This window comes from Lampetra planeri, chromosome 4, assembly GCF_965212315.1.
Source record: "Lampetra planeri chromosome 4, kcLamPlan1.2.h2, whole genome shotgun sequence".
NCBI classification, from domain to species: Eukaryota; Metazoa; Chordata; class Hyperoartia; order Petromyzontiformes; family Petromyzontidae; genus Lampetra; species Lampetra planeri.
In genome coordinates, this window is record NC_136110.1 from 26,206,590 (window position 1) to 26,226,179 (window position 19,590).

The 19,590-nt window shown below is 46.3% G+C and overlaps 1 protein-coding gene across 2 annotated transcripts in view; it reads right to left on the reverse strand.

Annotated features, from left to right (window-relative positions):
• Nucleotides 1–19,590, reverse strand: part of LOC144717871 (laminin subunit alpha-1-like) — a 141,344-nt gene that overhangs the window by 28,737 nt on the left and 93,017 nt on the right. For both annotated transcript variants that reach the window (XM_078593612.1, XM_078593611.1), the window contains exons 30-43: nt 19,323–19,444; nt 18,163–18,249; nt 17,360–17,553; nt 15,560–15,702; nt 15,281–15,379; nt 14,262–14,373; nt 12,613–12,778; nt 10,555–10,765; nt 9,477–9,593; nt 5,991–6,154; nt 3,372–3,510; nt 3,073–3,175; nt 1,926–2,042; nt 835–1,017 (exon numbers count right to left, since the gene is read on the reverse strand). In XM_078593612.1, coding sequence (XP_078449738.1) covers nt 835–1,017; nt 1,926–2,042; nt 3,073–3,175; nt 3,372–3,510; nt 5,991–6,154; nt 9,477–9,593; nt 10,555–10,765; nt 12,613–12,778; nt 14,262–14,373; nt 15,281–15,379; nt 15,560–15,702; nt 17,360–17,553; nt 18,163–18,249; nt 19,323–19,444 — 1,957 coding nt within the window. The remainder of the gene's footprint in view (nt 1–834; nt 1,018–1,925; nt 2,043–3,072; nt 3,176–3,371; nt 3,511–5,990; nt 6,155–9,476; nt 9,594–10,554; nt 10,766–12,612; nt 12,779–14,261; nt 14,374–15,280; nt 15,380–15,559; nt 15,703–17,359; nt 17,554–18,162; nt 18,250–19,322; nt 19,445–19,590) is intronic.

Below are 19,590 nucleotides of genomic sequence, written 5' to 3' on the forward strand. Positions count from 1 at the left end.
CGCAGCGTTTGCCACGATGTCCCACGCTTCGCCCCACGTGTCGGGGGAAGTGTCCCTCGGTTTATCTTCTTGGTTCTTTTGGTAAAGTCACGTAGAATGGAAGTAATAAAATAATAAAAATAAAACATAATAAAATAATTCTCACGACGTTTCGGCCACAACGCAAGCAGTCGTCCTCAGGTGAAGAACAGGTCTGTCAGAAAGGCAGATGACGGCTGCTTGCGTTGTGGCCGAAACGTCGTGAAAATTATTTTATTAGGTTTTATTTTTACTATTTTATTATTTCCATTCCACGTGACTTTACCGAAAGAACCAAGAAGATGAATCCCTGCAGTCACGAAAGCTTTAAATCGAAATGTCCCTCGGTTATATAAAGTTGCTGGCTGCTCATAAACGGAATCTCTATTTAGACGGGAATAATCCAACGGGTTACATATGTCCAGTAAGCGGGCACGGGTCAGCAACTACTGCTAACTGCTCCTAGCACGTGGCATGAAACGTCGGATAACACGCGATACAAATAGTTTTTTTCTGAATGCCAACGATTTAATTACTAAAGAAAGTTCTTCATCCGACCGCTCTATTGCTACTCTATCCCTTCCGGTCCATCCTTTTTCTCGCTCTCTTCTCCCCCGTTTACATTTTCCCAATTTGTCTCCTCCTCTCTCTCTCGCTCTCCTGCTCCCTTAGGTTCACAACTGGCGAGCCCGACAATTGTGCGCACACGCTCCCCTCCTGAGTTGTTTGCGTCTTCTTTGCATCGCAATTGGAAATTACATACGCATTTTACATATTTTAAGATCCCTTCGGGGTCATTTGGTGGGCGGTCCGTACTGTTCTTCGCCGAGTCGTCGATGAAAGCGTTGGCCGAGCGCTCGTTCTCCGCCGCCTTGTCAAGGTGTTCCGACACGTTCATGATCTTCTTGTTGAGGTCCATTGTCTCCTCCAAAACCCCCGAAGCCACCTCGCTCACGCCCTTGGCAGCCTCCGTCACCTCCTCCATGGCGCGGCTTGTATCTAAGGGACATAATATCTAGAACTGTGAATACATATACACACTGTATATATATACTTTTGCACAATGCAGTATAAGAACTCCGTTTTGCACCTCCACTTGTTTTTACGCGGTGTACTGGACGATCCATTTGTAGCTCCCTCGTTGATTCTGAATGACCTGATTGCTTCTAGATAGGCGATTGGATATTGCAAAAGTGATGGCTTTAAGTCTGACAGTGTAAATATATGAATGTGTCGTTGAACCCGCCACCACCCGAAACAACCAATTAGTAAGGTTTGTCACGTAAACAAAACGTGGCAATCTGTTACTAGTTCAGCACACCGGTGTGTGGAGGAGTAAACCCACGACGTCTACAACTCAAGTACGACGTTTCGCTGGTGATTAACAACCAGATTCATCAAGCGATAGTCAGAAATGTTAATTAGTTGATGTACAGGTGTTGATGACATCACCTTTTCTCACTCTAATTAAGACCAAAACCTGCTTGTACTCCTCTCTTCTCCCTGCCCCACAGTTACGACCAGCCGTACACCCCTACCCCCACCCTTACACCCCTACCCCCACCCCTACCCCCACCCCTAACCCGACACCCCTACCCCAACCCCTATCACTACCCAAACCCCTATCACTACCCCAACCCCTCCTGCCAGTTCTCCTACCTGTCACCATGACTACACCGCCACTCTCAACAACAACCCCACTCTATCTCAACCACTTTCATCTCGTGTACAATTTTGTAATCGTCGTAGAGCACCTCGGAATAAGGTGCTATTCAAAAATCTGAACTAGACGAGACCAGAGAGCTGTAGAGCACAACGACGAGAACTCACGCAGCAGTAACAGCAGTAGTAAGAGATGGCACGGGGCAGGTTCGTGTTGGGTGTGCGCGTCTTGGTGAAAAACGCACCATTAGGCAGTGAGGCCAGAGAGGCCAGGGCTGAGGCCAGCTGCCGCGCGAGAGCCTTGGTCTTGTCCTCGCCGTTTGTCACCTGCATTTTAATGGCCGCCAGGCGGTCAGAAAAGCCTAAACCGGTGGCCCAGATGACAACACGCAGTAGAGGCAATGGAGGATTAAAATCACAGCATCGAATGCAATCAACACAGCAGAGGTCGCAAACGGGTTTTGATTCCTTACCCGTACCCGGCCGCACTAGGGTTGCAAATGGGTACCCGTACCCGTACCCGGCTGGGTACGGGTACCCGTTCCCTACCCGTACCCTACCCGAAATGAGTGACAAACGGTTACTCACCAGTGACTCACGGCCTACCCGTACCCGTACCCGGCCGCACCAGGGTCGCAAATGGCTACCCGTACCCGTACCCGGCCGGGTACGGGTAGCCGGGTATCGGGTAGGGGTACGGGTATCGGGTACCCGGTTGCGACCTCTGCAACACAGTGCCCCTGATGAAATGACGGTTGGGATTTGGTAATCTCTTTTTTTGAAATAGCCCTTAGCCCGTGATGGAAATTCCATATTTGTATAGCAGGGGTAAAGTTATTCCCAAGTGCAGCCAGTTTTCTCTTTCCACAAAGTTTCTCTCATTTTATCGATCGGACAGAGGAAGCGGCACGTGAACATCCAACCGCCATTTTAATTATCAGCCTTTCAACTACGAGCTTCACGCCCCAAGCACGGCGCTACTTGACCGGTAGCACGATTACACCATTGATGACATCGCTGTTACATGCATATTACTTTAAGGGTAAAGATGCAGCCTCTTTAGATGGAAACTCTGGAGAGAAACTCAAGAGGACATTTGGCCTACCATTACACGCTGGCCAGGTGTCCTGGAAGACGTGGGAATATCCCCACATTAGCCCACCGCACACGACCTGCCGATCAACTAACTTGCGGTGCACACATTTACACGGCTGGTGACATGCCTATCACCGTGTTGAAGCTACCATTTTAACAAGTGAAACCTATTATTCTTAAGCACAAACTTGAAAAACTACGTGAAACAAGTTACTGCAATTTAGTGGCTGAGCATTTCAGCACGTAATAAACACGAACCACCCAATGGGCAGGAGTTTTCAGCACGTGCAGGTTTACCGGTGGCCTTGTCATTGAGCTCCTTCGTCTCTCGGAGCAGCTCACTGCTCAGCTGCAGGGACGCCCTCCCAGCCTGCTCCAGGGAGCCAGAGGGACCCACGGCCTGACCATCGAACAAAACACGACCGTCGGAAAAGGGCCTCACCCCGCCATCCCCCCCTCTGTCAATAACGCACGCACGTTTTAAAATTGCATTCGTACCGCATTGCAAGATGCGGCGAGAAACGAGCGGCGGGAGCGATCTGACACCGCTCCGGCCGTAATCACGGGGTGTTTGACGAGTTGCGACATGACCGCACCTGAGCAAGCGCCTCGCTGGCCACAGTGTCGGCCTGTTGAGCAGTTTCCTCCGCGTCCGCCACCGCCTGAACGATCGCCCCGTACGCATTCAGAGCAGCCGTCGCATCAAACGTCTGGTTCTTTGTCTCATCAAGAATGCTGTGAAGAAATAAAAAAAGGGGAGTGCACGGCAAAAAATAGGAATATATATGAGCTCTTTCTAAAGCAAGTGTCGGGAGATCACCATAAGCTCGGGAGTATGTGCTGAGATTGGAAACCACAGGCTGTAAACACATTGCTTTGGAATTGGCCCATATAAATGCAGCGCACTCTCTGACCTCCAGTTCCTAAAATTCGGTGGCGCTATTTATTTAAATTGAGGTTAGCGTTTTTTATATATACACAGTTTTCCCCTCGCTATATGCGGTAGATGCGTTCCAAAAAAACGGGCGCACAAAGCGAAACCGCACGAGACAGCTGCCTGCCGAGTAGCGCACACAGTACACACACAGTACACACACAGTACATACACACACACAGTACACACACAGTACATACACACACACAGTACACACACACAGTACACACACAGTACACACACACAGCACACACACAGTACACACACAGTACACAGTACACACAGTACACACACAGTACACACACAGCACACACACAGCACACTACACACACAGTACACACACACAGTACACACACAGTACACACACACACAGCACACACACAGCACACTACACACACAGTACACACACACAGTACACACACAGTACACACACAGCACACACACAGCACACACACAGCACACTACACACACAGTACACACACACAGTACACACACAGTACACACACACACAGTACACACACATAGTACACACACACACAGTACACACACAGTACACACACACAGTACACACAGCACACACACAGTACACACACAGTACACAGTACACACACAGTACACACACAGTACACACAGTACACACACAGTACACACAGTACACACACAGTACACACACAGTACACACACACAGTACACACACAGTACACACACACACACAGTACACACGCAGTACACACACAGTACACAAGCAGTACACGAACAACTTTGTCTCACGTCCGACCGCGTAGCCACGTGCAAGTGAATTCACACCGCAGAGTGAATTTTGGGTAGAAATATTCGCAACGTCTCACAAACCGAACCTGCATAAAGCGAGGGAAACCTGGAGGTATAAATTTGTATGCACGTTTTACTTTGTGGTGGTATTATGTGAAAACCAAAGTTTCCATCACGATTGGATTTCAATATTAGAATTTCGACAGTAATTTCAGGTGTCCTCCGTAATCAGTCTACTCTTCCACGCCCCCCCCCCCCAGCCTCAGTACAATTCATTATAGGATGAGTAGCCTGCAGTGGACCTGAATCACAGGACCAGACAGAACCTTTTAACAATGCTCCACATATAAGAAATGTATCCCAACAGAAGCAGCTGCAGATGTGATCCCTGAAAATTGCTAATGAAAGCTGTATTATAATTTACAATGCTTTAAAATAACTCGAAACTCTGTTATTACAGGGTGCGCAACTTTTTAGAAAACGAGACAAAATTACCTTGGCAAAATAAGTACCAAAGTGAGATGGCTAGCATTATCCGGAGCTTTTTCTCTGCAAATGGGTTGTCACACAATTTGCAATAAGTGCGATGGTGATAGATGAAAGCAAAGGCTTAGCATGGGCCAGGTGCACCGCATTTGCGCGAGTTACAGAGCCGCCACAGTTATCGCCCATCCATACTTCACATCTTCAAATGCCAGGGGTGGGTGGGGGGGGAGTCAGACGTGACCAGAGCGTGTTCTTTTTCGGAAGGAACGATGACCGATCGAGCACGGTTGAGTATAATTGGACACTTGTTGAAAAAAACGACGGGCGAAGTGGCAAAATGCGGGTGGTCCCTGTTAAGGTGGGCGCACAGTGACCTCCTCCCACTTGGCGTCTCGCAGCTGAAGAAATGCACGCAGACCCTACGGGGGGGAAAGAGGTGGGCAACAGCCTAGCGAGCACCCAACCGGTGCATTTCGTTAAATGTGGCTCTGTTTTCCCATTGATTACCCAATTCACTGCTTACATAACATGCCAATTAGGAAACTGGAGGTAGAGCTCAACCGCCTGCCTGAACTTGGAGCCAGAACCTGTTTAGATGTCACACGACACCGATGTCAGCCGTAGCAGTAAATGTTACTCAAAAGGCTGAGCTCAGAGCAGCAATGTGCCGACCGCTGTTCCACCGCTCAACGCCACAATCCAGTGAAGTGGAAACGTAAATGGTTATTAATGTACATAAATGATGTATGTTGATTAACTGTGTATAAATTTCGATGTAAAGATTTCGTGACTGCAGGGATTCATCTTCCTGGTTCTTTCGGTAAAGTCACGTAGAAGGGAAGTAATAAAATAATTATGTTTTATTTTTATTATTTTATTACTTTCCTTCTACGTGACTTTACCGAAAAAAACCTAAGAATACGTTATATTGTCTCGCGACTACGACGACAGCAAACAAAAAAGCCGCTAACTACCACGAAAGGTGGGTGAGGCCTAGCAACGCAGGCCACGTGGCCCGGCTCACCGGGAAAGCTGTGCGGCCAGTGCCTGCATGGCGGCCGAGTGGTTCTCCGCGCGGAACACGAGCTCGATGAGCCCCTTTTCGCGCAGCGCCATCACCGTCGCGTCCACGCGGTCCCGCAGTTTGGGCGCCGCCGTGTCCAGACGCTCCTGGTCGAGCTCAGCTTGCTGCGTCAGGAAGGCGTGCGACATGCACCGCGTGCGCGTTAACAGTTCTTCTGTAGTAGTAGGTTTTTACCCCTTCATCTGGTACAGAAACTGACACCTTTATACAAGGGGTCATGTTTGCAATAACCACAACACAAGCAGTCAAAATGCAAACAAAAAGAAATAACTCTGATAATGATATGCACTGTCATTGAAGTTGATTGGTCCACACCGGAGACAGATTTTCTTAGAGCCTAGTCTCCATTGGTGTTGGACCAGATGACGCCAAAAGGCGTTCTATCTCTACACAGAATGTGGGTAATGTCAGCGTGCGTGCGAGTGTGTGTGTTTGAGCGGTGGAGTAATGTTTTTACCCGCACTGCGCTACGAACCCGGCGACCCCGGTTCGATTCCGGCCCACGGCCGCTAACAAGTGGGATATATTTTAACTGGTCCTGGGCCTCCCCCCTAGGTAGACTCAGCCTCAAATGAGTATATGTGTGTAAATATCGCCACTTGGGAGACAAAGTCACGGTGCTGGCCACCCATCCCCTCACGAGCCGTGCCGGCCTTGATAGGTGCTCGTTAACATCACTTGTACCAACAGTCTGTTAAGACCACAGAGGGGATGTTCGTCTTTTTTGTGTTTAATATGCAATATAAATATTATGCATGATATCAATGCATTATACATACATGTGCATTTGTGTATATGTGTGCGGGTGAGATGCGTGCTTGGAAATAGATTGAGAGAGAGAATGAGCAACACGTGGATTAGATCATACGCACGAGTTAGAGGCATCGTATGGACTGATACAAAAAAAAACCGTAAGTGAGCTTAAGTAGAACAATTTTTGCGAAGGGATAATAGCTAGTCCTTGAGGGTAATGATGGATGTGGCAACTAAAGGAGAGAAGACCAATGGAGAGAACAGAGGACATCCGACAAAAGAAATTGAGTAAAGACATCAACTCATCTGCAGGTGCTAGATTATGTTGCAAAACTCTAACAGCTGGTGATGGTTCTTCTTGGTTCTTTCGGTAAAGTCACGTAGAAGGGAAGTAATAAAATAATAAAAATAAAACATAATAAAATAATTCTCACGACGTTTCGGCCACAACGCAAGCAGCCGTCCTCAGGTGAAGACCAGATCTGTCGGGGAGACAGACGCTGTCTCCCCGACAGACCTGGTCGTCACCATTTTTATTATTTTATTACTTCCTTCTACGTGACTTTACCGAAAGAACCAAGAAGATGAATCCCTGCAGTCACGAAAGCTTTAAAGCTGGTGATGGCTTGGGGAGGCCTTCATCCAGCAGTGGCTGATAAATAGTGATGACGACATGTGTGTGTGTGCGCGAGTACATGTGTGTATGTTAAACACACATAGGTGCTCGCTAACAGCACTTGCTCCAACAGTGTGTTAAGGTTATACGGGGATCTTCATTTTGTCTTTGTATGTTAATGTGTGGAGACGAGTAATTCAAAGGGCGAGACGCATAACCTCATACTGTTGAAGTCCATGGGTGTTTTCGAGTTCAATATCTTCCCAATTTGGCAATTACTGTTCAAATGCATGTAAATAAATGTGTGTGTTATGAGCATATTGTGATTAATTTGATTTATAAACTGATAGATTGTGGTGGGAGTAACTCGTAATGAAATGTACACATATACAACAGTTGTCAGTTACATGTTTTTGCGAAACAATATACTCAAAATAATAGGAGCTCACATCAAAGACAGCTGAAACAGTTCACTTAATAATAATTTTGTAGTTTCCGGACAAATCGCAATTGCTGTACAGTATTACATCTTCATAATGGGAACCACCTGGAAAATCAAGGGAAGGCCTCATTTTGGGCCCAACGTTTCAACAAATATGTCACGCAGGAAATATATACAATATAAAGTATGATGTACACAACAGTTAAAGTATGTATATTCTTGGTTCTTTTGGTAAAGTCACGTAGAAGGAAAAAAAAATTCTCACGACGTTTCGGCCACAACGCAAGAAGCCGTCCTCAGGTGAAGAAACAGAGCTGTCGGAAAGACAGCGTCCTAAACGTCGTGAGAATTTTATTTTATGTTTAATTTTTATTATTTTATTATTTCCCTTCTACGTGACTTCACCGAAAGAACCAAGAATATGAATACCTGCAGTCACGAAAGCTTTAAATATAAATTTAAAGTTAAAGTATGTTCCACAGTGCTACAGTAAATGCTAGACGTATAACGAAGTATAAACACTGTAAATGTTAAAAGTGCAGCCTTTAAACTACTTTCTTAGGCCACTGATGATGGACGGGGGAACTTGAATAGCCTCTCTCTATGCTACTTGGTCTACTCTTCCTCACTGGCCATGAATAATTGGAACAAGATGGAATTACTATCACCACACATGACCTTCAGTACACACAGAGTGCTTGCCACGAATAAACCACGATACCTTGCTGATCTCGTCGAGGAGCGTAAACCATCACGCGAACTCCGGTCATCCTCGCAGCGGCTTTTGGCTGGCCATCGAACAAAGACGGTCACTGCATCGCACACTTTCAGATGCGCTTTTGCGGCCATCTGGAATGCTCTTCCTTCCGATATTAGGAAGCCACTGGAGCTGTTCACTATTACATCTAGAATTCTGAATTGAAATTTAATTTCTTTAGACCTGCTTTTTGTTTTTTGGTTGTTTTACTTCCTCGGCACCTCCGATTAGCACGGTTGGCTACGTACGGTGCGAAAGAAGTTCAACAAAACATACGTACTGCTGGATCGACAAACTGCAGTGTTAATTCTAGATTTGAAGTTTCGTGACTGCAAGGATCCATACTCTTTGGTTTTTTCGGTAAAGTCACATAGGTAAAAAATATAAAATAAATTAAAATGAAAACAAATAAATAAAATCACGACGTTTCGGAAGCAACACAAGCAACCGTCATCAGGTGTAGACTGCTCCAGCAAAATAAAAAAACTGCAGTGTGCCCATTTACACTGCTGGGTGTACAGCAGAATGGCAGGGGGGGGTTATGAAACTTGTGCCACTGTTTGAGCTGTTACGTGAGCCGGTTGAACAGACCACCTATGTGCGCCAGCCTTTGCACCATAGCAGCACCCAAATATACAAGGTAAGAACGGTTATACATGGTCCACAATCATATTGCAAATGTTGGAATGAAATTCAAAATTTAAAAAAAGCATAGTATAGCAAACATGCCAGATCTTCCCGACATTCTCATAATGTGTTTATATTTCCTGGCGAATAGAACCTTGAGATGCGGTCGTACGTAGGTGTTTTATGGATTCAAATTGCAGTGCGATGGGCGTAATTTTAACAAAATTTTACCTTAAGCAGCTTATCAATTTCATGAATTGCTTGCTTGACATTGCCGAGAATCTTCTCCCCCTGGGAAATCATCTCCTTGGTCGAATTCAAATTTGTTTCAAGCGTTGCACTTTTATCCTGCAGAGAGAATAATCATGGTATTAGTTAGGCGTGTATCATGTACAAAAAAAACGTGTTCAGAACTTTTGGGCATACGACTATTCACCTTGGTCACGATTTAGTGAATTGTAAACAAATTGCTTCAATAATGTTTTCTTCTTGTTGAGATTGTGGTCAATGTAGGGCCACTAGTGGCTGCAGAAATCAAATAAATCAATTACATACAACATACACAAAAACATGACTAACATCCAGCCACTTAGTCCACCAAATGATGAAGGAATCCCTGTACTATATAACTCATGGGGCTTTTTGACTGTACATAACCATAATGGTCAGTGCAGGTGTGGTGAAGGGGGGGAGGGAGAGAAAGGACCAGTGCTGATATCACTCCCAACTGATGCGATAGTCATGGGCAGAAATTAAACTCAGGTAGGCGGGTTCAAGCGCAATGCACTAGCCACTATAAAAGATGCAGATCACCCATATAGCATTAACAGACTGTTGGGGCAGGTGCTGTTAGCGAGCACCTATGACACGAGGGGGTGGGTGGCCAGCACGACGCCCGATCGCCTTTGAATCCCTTCTGGAGATGTTTACACACCGCACCAGGTACTCATTTGAGACTTAGTCGACCTAGGGGAGGCCCAGGACTGGTTCAGAAAATTGCCACTGGGTGTTGGCCATGAGCGGGAATCAAACTCGGGTTGCCGGGTTCATAGTGCAGCGTGCTAACCGCTACACTACAGCTCTCCGCACAACACCACCACCACCAAACGTCACTTATAATATATACCAAATTAAAATTAGATATGAATGCAGGCATGACTCAATGATGTATCGTGACCGTAATAATACATTGTAATTGACGAATCAATGCATCTTCACATGCTCAATTACTGTGGCAATACAGATGGCATGTATTACAAGCTTGCTAAACAGGACACTGTTGAAATGTACACATAGGTAGGTGGATCACCTTCAGCTCGACCAGGCTTTTGTTGTTGCTCTGGTTGAGTTCATTGGCCATGGCGGTGGCTTCCTTGGCCTCGTTCAGGATCCTCTGCAGGTCTGACAGGCGGTTGAAGACTTCCCACAGCAGGTCCGACACGTCCTGGGCCAAGCCCTCGTTTGCCTGGCGAGGCTGCTCAAAGGCCTGCTTCACCTTGTCAAGCAGCTCTCTGGATTTCCTGCGCAAAGAACACCATCAAAACCAGAAAAAAAGTCAACGCGAAATTTCTCACGGTTGTGCCGTCTCGACCTCCAATGCTATTGCAGGTTGTGCCGTATGATGTTCGGCACGATGTCCAATGTTTCGCTCTGCATGTTGGGAGCTTCTTCAGGCAATGCATTGTTGGTCAGTTCCTGAAGAAGCTCCCAGCCCACAGCGCAGAATGTTGAACGGCGCGCCAAACAACATGCGGTGAAACTCAAAAAACACACCGGAGGGCTGTACATGTTGGTGTTTTGCACAGATGTTATTTAATTATGCCAGCTATAAACATCTACTTTTTATTTTTTGCCAATGCTAAGTGCTGCAGAATGCGCTATCGTGACTCGACAATGATTCACTGCAATATGACAGCTGAAATGGCACAAATATTTGCTCTGATTTTTCATGAATTTAGTAATTTTGTCCTCCGAGCAGAGAGATTACTGAAAGAGAGTCACATTATCTAGCCGAGATATCCGATAATCATGGCGTATTACCACAGGACTGCAGATGCATAAACTATTTGGGTCTATCAGCCTGTTGGAAACTATTGTTCCAAAGCATGATTTGATTCTATATTCACGCAAAAAATACAGAACCTTGTTTATAAACGTATCTCGCAACAATCGAAAAAAAAATGTTGGACATGGATCAAACACATCCAATGAAGTGATGAAGTGAGCCACGTGGGAACGGCCCTCGTATTTGAACCGAGATGTAAACACATCTCGGGAAGAGCCACGGCAACGTGGCAGAGGGGTGGGCAGAGGCAGAGACGAGCATATTAGGAAAAAGGCAGAAGACATTGGACCAAACGGAAACGGCACGTACTTGCCAGTCGGAAAGCAGTGAAGGAGATGTTTGGCACGGGGAGCTCAGAACCGCCACTGGCGGAGCCAGTGGGGGGGGTTGGGGTGGCACGTGCCCCCCCAATGATCCGATCGAAATCCCTAATTTCGATCGGATCATTGGGGTTTATTAGTAATAAATCGACATTTTGTGACCAACACTTGCCACTGTGTAGCATATTATTAAGTGCCAGTAACTCTATGAGATGATATGACAATAGTCTGAGTCCATAATTGGCAATAAGTAACGGCAAAGCAGTTATAAGTGACTCAGAATTGTGCGCAGTTGCGTATACAGCACACGACTTCCCTGAAGGCATTCACCTTCAGCGAGCACGATGCCGATCACACAACGCGTTTCGAATTAGACCCTCGATCGATGGCTGCGCCATCGCCGCACACGCGTCGAATAAAAAGCAAGGGACAAGTCCTTACTTACTAACAACTCCTCTATCATTTTTCATTGCTGGAGGGGTTGCCCCCCCTACCTGAAAATCCTGGCTCCGTCATTGAGAACCGCGGTCCGTAAACACAATGCTGGGAAAGCAAGAAGCGCGCACAGAGACGTCGTATTGCACGTAAACGCCGAATTGATGCACGTCCTTATGTGTCCATGCATAAGGACGTGCATTAATGGGGGAGTGGTAGTGTAGCGGTTAGCGCGCCGTGCTATGAACCCGCTGACGGCCAACACCAGTGACGATTATCTGAATCGGTCCTGGGCCTCCCCTAGTTCGACGCAGCCTCAATCGAGTACCTGGTGCAATGTGTAAAAACTTCGTCACTGGGGAGATAAAGGCGGCCGGGCGTGGTGCTGGCCACCCACCCCCTTCGTGTGTGCCGTGCCGGCCTTCATAGGTGCTCGCTAACAGCACTTGCCCCAACAGTCTGTCAAGGCTATACGGGGGATCTTTGTCTTATGCATAGCAGTTGGGGGCAGGTGGGTTGCGGGGAGGGGAATGTCCGTCCTGCTGACCCGAGCTCCTTGTTGGCGACGTCGCGCTGCCGGGCCAGGCTGACGGCGCGGATCTGAGCGACGAGGCGCTCCATGTCGGCGAGCGCCCGCGGCACCGTGCCGCCGCCGCCGCCATCCTCGCCGCCCACCGCCAGCTCGCGCAGACGGCTCGCGTTCCCCACCAGCTCTGCGGCAGGAATGTGTGGAAATAAAAAAAGCACCGGCGATGGAGGTGATGTAGCAGCCCTGCAATTGTTTGATCACGGCCACCGCTGGCTAAAGGGCCCCCAAATAGTAGGAGCCGAGGGTATTTGGTCTACTCTTTGCATGTTCTTCTTGGTTCTTTCGGTAAAGTCACGTAGAAGGGAAAAAATATTATTATGTTTTATTTTTATTATTTTATAATTTCCCTTCTACGTGACTTTACCGAAAGAACCAAGAAGATGAATCCCTGCAGTAACGAAAGCTTTAAATCGAAAAATTATTTGCATGTTGGCCAGTCATCTTGTAAGAAGTGAATATGCAAGGAGCTTTACCCCCACTACGAGCGACCTGCCGATTGACTCACTGTGGTACCCATTTATGGTTTTGGGTGGAACGGAATGTGTGTGTATGTTGAACTTCTTTTGCACCGTACGTAGCCAATCGTGCTAATCGGAGGTGCAGGGGAAGGACAACAAACTAAACACGAAATTAGTTTTCAATGGAGAGAAAGAGACTGCAATGTAGTCATGTAAGAGAAAAGATCTGCAGATGAATTTGCTTTTATAATGTCTTTCTTGAGGATCTGAACGTTTGCCGACATCAGGTCCATCTCATTTATTTTTTCATGAATTTGAGGCTCCTTGAGCTGCTTGGGGGTCGAAGCTTTTGCCGCGATCGCCAATGTCCTGCACTGCCACTGCTAAGGAGATGCGGTTGCTACTGTGCCATCGAACAAATACGGTCACTGCATCGCGCCCTTTTGAAATGTGCTTCTGTGGCTGTCTAGAACGCTCTTGCTTCCGATATTAGGAAGCTACTTTTAAATCTAGATTGAAAACTGATTTCTTTAGAGGGAAACAAATACCAATGAATAACAAATGAATGATTACCAATCTATATAATTACAATACCCTCCCCCTCTTTGCCTCGAATCACTGCACCAGATTGAATTGAATTAAATGATGACGTCACCCTGCTGCTGCTCTATTTAAAACCGGAAGCAACAGGAGAGCTTCACCATTCTTGCCCAATGAAGCTGATTGTTATTATCAGCGATATGTCGTACTCAAATTTTAAAGTGCTGTTGATTCTCTCTTCAGCACACTAAAGAAGTCAATTATTTTGTCCTTTGAAAAACGTGACACATTTTTTGCTGTTTGGTCGTGTCGGGTGGTGGAGGGTTGCGACACATTTATAGATAACGAGATCTGACCCAAAAACCTATATTATGAATAATATTGGTCGCGAAAGCCTACGTGTTAAATTGATTTCTTTAGAACTGATTTTTGTGTTCAGTTTGTTGTCCTTTCCCCGCACCTCCGATTAGCATGGTCGGCTACATACGGTGCGAAATAAGTCCAACGTACATGCATACAAGGCTGGTAGGATGTCGGGCAGTGGGCTGACCCTAGTATGCCTGCGTGCTTGTGTGCGTATATGCGTGTGTGTGTGCGTCTGCGCGTTACCCAGAGCGGCGTTCAAGGCGCTGCGTACGCTCGCCAGCAGCGCGCCAGCACGCTCCTGCGTCTCACGCAGCTGCTGCTCGGTCGCACGCGCCTCCTCCAGCACCCGTGTGGCCTGTAGAACAAGCGCATTGATTCAGTGGGGGGGGGGCTTTGTTTATCCCCGAAATTTAGATATATATCGCTGGAGCGATGATATCTGCTTCTGTGCAGATACGGTAAAGGTGCAGCCCTGCAATTGCTTGCTCACGCTACTGCTGCCAGTACGGCCTCCGCTAAAGAGAGCTCTGGGGAGCCCCCTCTAAATGGTATTTTGGCCTCCTCCGTGAAGCAGGCCAGACACCTTGGATGAGGTAGAAGAACCCACACTTGACCCCACCACACACCTGCCAATTGACTTACTCTTTAATTCTTTCGGTAAAGTCACGTAGTTATAAGTACAATTGTGTTGCGATCGAAACGTCGTGATTTCATTTATTTTATTGTATTTATAACTACGTGACTTTTCCGAAAGAACTAAAGAGTATGGATTCCTGCAGTCACGAAAGCTTCAAATCTGGGACACCTATTTGGTACGGGTGGGGAGAGAATGGCAGGGGCGATTCAAAGCACCTGCCCATTCTCAACAAACTTTTACCTGCTTTAAAGCCAATAAATCATTCACGGGTATCTATACAACCAATGTAAAGGTATAGCTATGAAGACAAAATCACCTCTGTATGTCACGTCATTATTTTGAAACATCTGAAACATCCAAACGCTTTAAGGTTTGATCACTTGCCACTGTAATTAATTTTCACCAAAAATGTAATATCATTATTCACCCAATCCTACATATTGAAAATAAAAATGCTCGATATACGTGAGCAGTCTGTGGGCAGTATTAAGCGTATATATAATAGCGTACATTTTGAGTGGGCTTTGCAAGTGGTTCAGCCAAGTGGCCTGGTGGAGAGTAATGGTAAATAATGTATAAAAGTCAAATTTACGGCCAACAGGTCAAAGGCCATCAGCGAACTCACCCGACTATCAAAGGCATCGATTTCTCCGATAACATCAGCCACTCCCCGAGTAGCAGCATCTGTCATCTGGGACGGTGGCTTCTGTGATTTAAGCTGATCCTGCAAGTAGATGTATAAATTGTTAATTATACCATATGGCATGCGTTCATATGTAACAAACAAAAAAAGACATTTGAAAACTTTCAAACGTTGCAAGCAATATAAATGCTTTACCAGAACAGAGTGAACTGGATAAGTGAGGTACATTTAGCGGCGCACACATATCACGACCACACTTGCCCCAAGCGTTCGGGTCATGTTCGCGAACTCTTCGAGTCGTGAGTACGGAGCAGGGATGAGGCCGGTGAGGTTGACAGACATCACGCTCACAGCAAGCACATCCAGGTCGTTGAGAAGCAAGCCCGTGCAGTCGTCATTACAGGCTGGAGGGAGAAGGTTGGCGATGCAGAAGCAGTGACTCACGCAACACAAATGTAAAAAGTTAATGCGACGCAAATTACAAACACGGCATTATACCATTTGCAAAGGCATTTGAAGAAATTGCGTGCGACTTTGTAACCCCACACCTGCATGTTTTATAGGTTAGATTCGAAACTCTTTGGTTCTTTCGGTAAAGTCACGTAGGTAGGAAAATAAAATATTCGAGGCTGCATGAATAATAAAATAAATCAAAACCAAATCCAGCGGTATTCAAGCCAGGGCATGCTTCCCAGCAATGTAAAACATGCCCGTGTGATGGCTGCCAGATGGTCCATACTTGGATTTTTAACTCATTAAAGAAGTCAACAGCCCCACTGCTGAGTAACAGGCAGAGCTGTTCGAACTACAATTGAATAAATATACGTGGATATGTGCTTCACGACGCCAAATAAATCGAAATGTTTCAAGATATGGGCCCAGTAGGATCCACAAGGGCCCATACGTTTCATCAACGATGACTATGGGGGTGCATGAAAATCATGCAGCATGACAATAGCTATGACTGCTCACCACAAGCATCACTAACTATGAGACTAAATTAGCGAGTTCTAATGAAGATGCCAATTAAGACAACTTAATTATGGTATTTAAGACCGCAGTGTACTCAAGGAAACCAAAAATGGCAATTGGCCTCATATATATTTATATACAAATCTACAGAGTTTACCGATTGGCTGAAATGACATCAAGTTCACCGACTCAAGGCAGACTAACTCAACTCAAACTCAACAGGTGGTCGTCAACCAAACTAGGGCGAGAACTAAAATTACCGTAAATAAAATGCCGACTGAATCAACGCTGGCCATGGTGTTGAGGAGCCAAAGTGCTGCCCTTGGCAAAAGAAAAGGTGTTAAAACACCAAACAGAAGACATTTTTCAACGAATCCTGTCTGCATTAACCAACACGTACTTGTGGTGAACATGCAAAAAAAAGCATGCTCTGATCACACTGTGTAACATTTTTTTTTGTTCCTGAGTAGTAAGTGTTATTTACCAATTGCTTATGCCTCAAAAGTACAGAAAATGGGTATTATTCCCCACAAACTTTGCTTTCGTGATCAGGACAGTGATATTTTGAAATTTACCTATTTCCAATGAGGAAACTGGCGATTGTGTCTTTTTGTTCACATAAAGTCAGAAAAAAACAACATGAATCAAAATTAACATGTATTTATATTAAAGTAATACAAAAATTACCACAACATTTAGAAGTGAGTAGTTTTTCGAGATTTACAATTATACTGTAAATCACTTTCACGAATCAGCCCCAAAATGTAGTCTCCCATCATGTTCTCGTTATACTGTCCTTGGTAGCGGTGTTCAAAGTCCAGTAAATTACGAAATAACACTTACTACCCAGGAACAAAAATTGTGTTACATAGTGTAATAGATGCATTGTCTTTAAAACGGATTGGTCCACACCAGAGACAGCTTTCTTTGATTCCTTGAAAAAAGAGATTCCTTGAAAAAAAAGGATCCTGTTTGGTGTTTTAACATCTTAACACCTTTTGCCAGAAAGGGGTAAAACCTATCGTGATATTTTGATACTGCCAAAGAAAGGTCCCACGTTGTGCTGCCCCCTGGTGGTGAGGACCGTACACAGGCAGTTCCTGTTGACGAGCACGTGTCTGGGCTGGCACTGGTCGCACGCACGGCCCATCACCCCCGGCAGGCACGCGCACTGCCCCGTCGCGTGATGGCACTCGCCACCCAGGGACCCGTCGCCATGGCAACCGCAGGGCCGGCAGGGCTCGCCAGGCAACGACGGGTTGCCGTAGTAACCGGGAGAGCACCTGGAGCAAGGAGGGGTGGGGGGGGGGGACAACGGCGAATGAGAGGAAATCTCGATTTAAAGCTTTCGTGACTGCAGGGATTCATCTTCTTGGTTCTTTCGGTAAAGTCACGTAGAAGGGAAATAATAAAGTAATAAAAATAAAACATATTGTATTTTATTATGTTTAATTTTTATTATTTTATTATTTCCCTTCTACGTGACTTTACCGAAAGAACCAAGAAGAGAGGAAATCTGTTGGTGGCCCAAGTCGGTCAAAGCATTGCGCTCCCACTGGCACTTCCCTGCGCTTCCGTGCCTGTGGGTGCGTTTACTGGGAAATAAGGTGGCATGTTGGTGCCATGTCCTGTTTCTAAATCAAGCAATTTGGCGCTGAAGTAGAAAAAAAACCCGTGTGTCTACATCGACACTGTGTTTTACACCGAATTTCTTTTTTGGATCCTGAAAACTTTTCAAGAGCGCCACGAATGGAAAAACCGCGGACCGTGCCCACCGGTCATTCAATCGCGAATTAACAGTCGGTGGTTCCCTCGGCAAATCCAGCAATGCGTCGCCGATCGCAAAAGCGACACGAAGCACACGACGCTGGGTGACGAGTCAACGTCCTTACCGCTCGCAGTACTGCCCAGTGTAGCCGGTGCGGCAGGCGTCACAGCGGAAGTCGTCCACTCCAACCTGGGTGCACGTCGGGCTGAAGCTGCGACACGGCGACGATGAATGATGAGAAGAAACCCATCGGTGTCCCCTCGCCTCCACAGTGCAGTACAACATCGCGTATCCGACCGACCGACACACGTGTATCCGCCCCGACCAATTGACCACCCACGCCCATTAGTTTTCACAAATACTAACTCTCCGCACACGACAATATGTCCTAAGTATATGTGCATTCATTAACTTCTCATTTAAGGCATTTTCCCGTGTTTAAAGCCGTTTGTGCTTGACTTTTGTGCAGTATACACGGTTTAACTGTAATTTTCCATAGATGTTCACATATGTTCCATTAACTCAATATGCTGCGAGTCAGAAATGTGGTGTTTGTGCCATACACTAACAATACAAATGCATATGCAGTAACAGTGAATATCGACATTTAAGGAATGTCTGTCAGTAACACAGGGCTGTGTGAAAATGATCTGTACACATGACTGTAAGCTGAATTACAAGTGGATTTTGACAGCACGTAAAGATAATGTGAAGATAATAGTTTTCATCAATTAAGATAAGAGGGAGTCAGGAGTGGAATGCTACAGAGGACAGGGAGGGAAGGGCGATGACAAGATAGTAAAAAGTGTGGACGGAGACACTGTATAGAGAGACAGAGTGAGCGAGTCATGGGGAGAGGAAACAAGACCAGCCTTGAGCTTGGACTTGAACAGAGGGAGGGAATCAACAGTCGGCAACTAGAAATATGGGTCAGTAGAGAGTTAAGCAGCCCCTTAACTTTCCTTCAATGTGTTGTTTTCGTGTACAACAGCATGTGGTGAATGTGGAAAATGGGGACAGTTTGGTGGTGTGTTGCTGCAATGAAATATGTATGACCCTCCTGTGAATAGTACATGATTGCAAGTTTGACAGCTGGAAGAACACAATGACCATCATACAGTCACTGCGCTGAGAATTGTTTCTCAAAACCCAGGCTTATGTTTTCAAAGAGCCTCAGTAATAGCATTGTATATTTTTACAGTCTGCACTGTACCACCACCCCCCACCTCTCCCTGCGTCTCTGGCCAAGGCTTTGAAGGAGTGGTGGGAAAAGAGAGGCCTTACTTGTTTGGGTTACTTTTCGGGCAGGCGCATGCGGTGCAGTCGTCGTGGCGACCTTTGACCCTCCCATAATACCCCGGGGCACAGTGGTCGCAGTGATGTCCCGTCGTGTTGTGCCGACAACCCTGGTGACACGCATTCGTCAAGGTGGCACACATCCGTCGTGACAAACACTGCGACCGTGCGTGGCACTCGAACAGCGTGCGCCGGCATTCTTGTGCGAGCCGTTTGCAGTCAAGTCGTAAGACCACGAGCACCGAGTGACAAATGT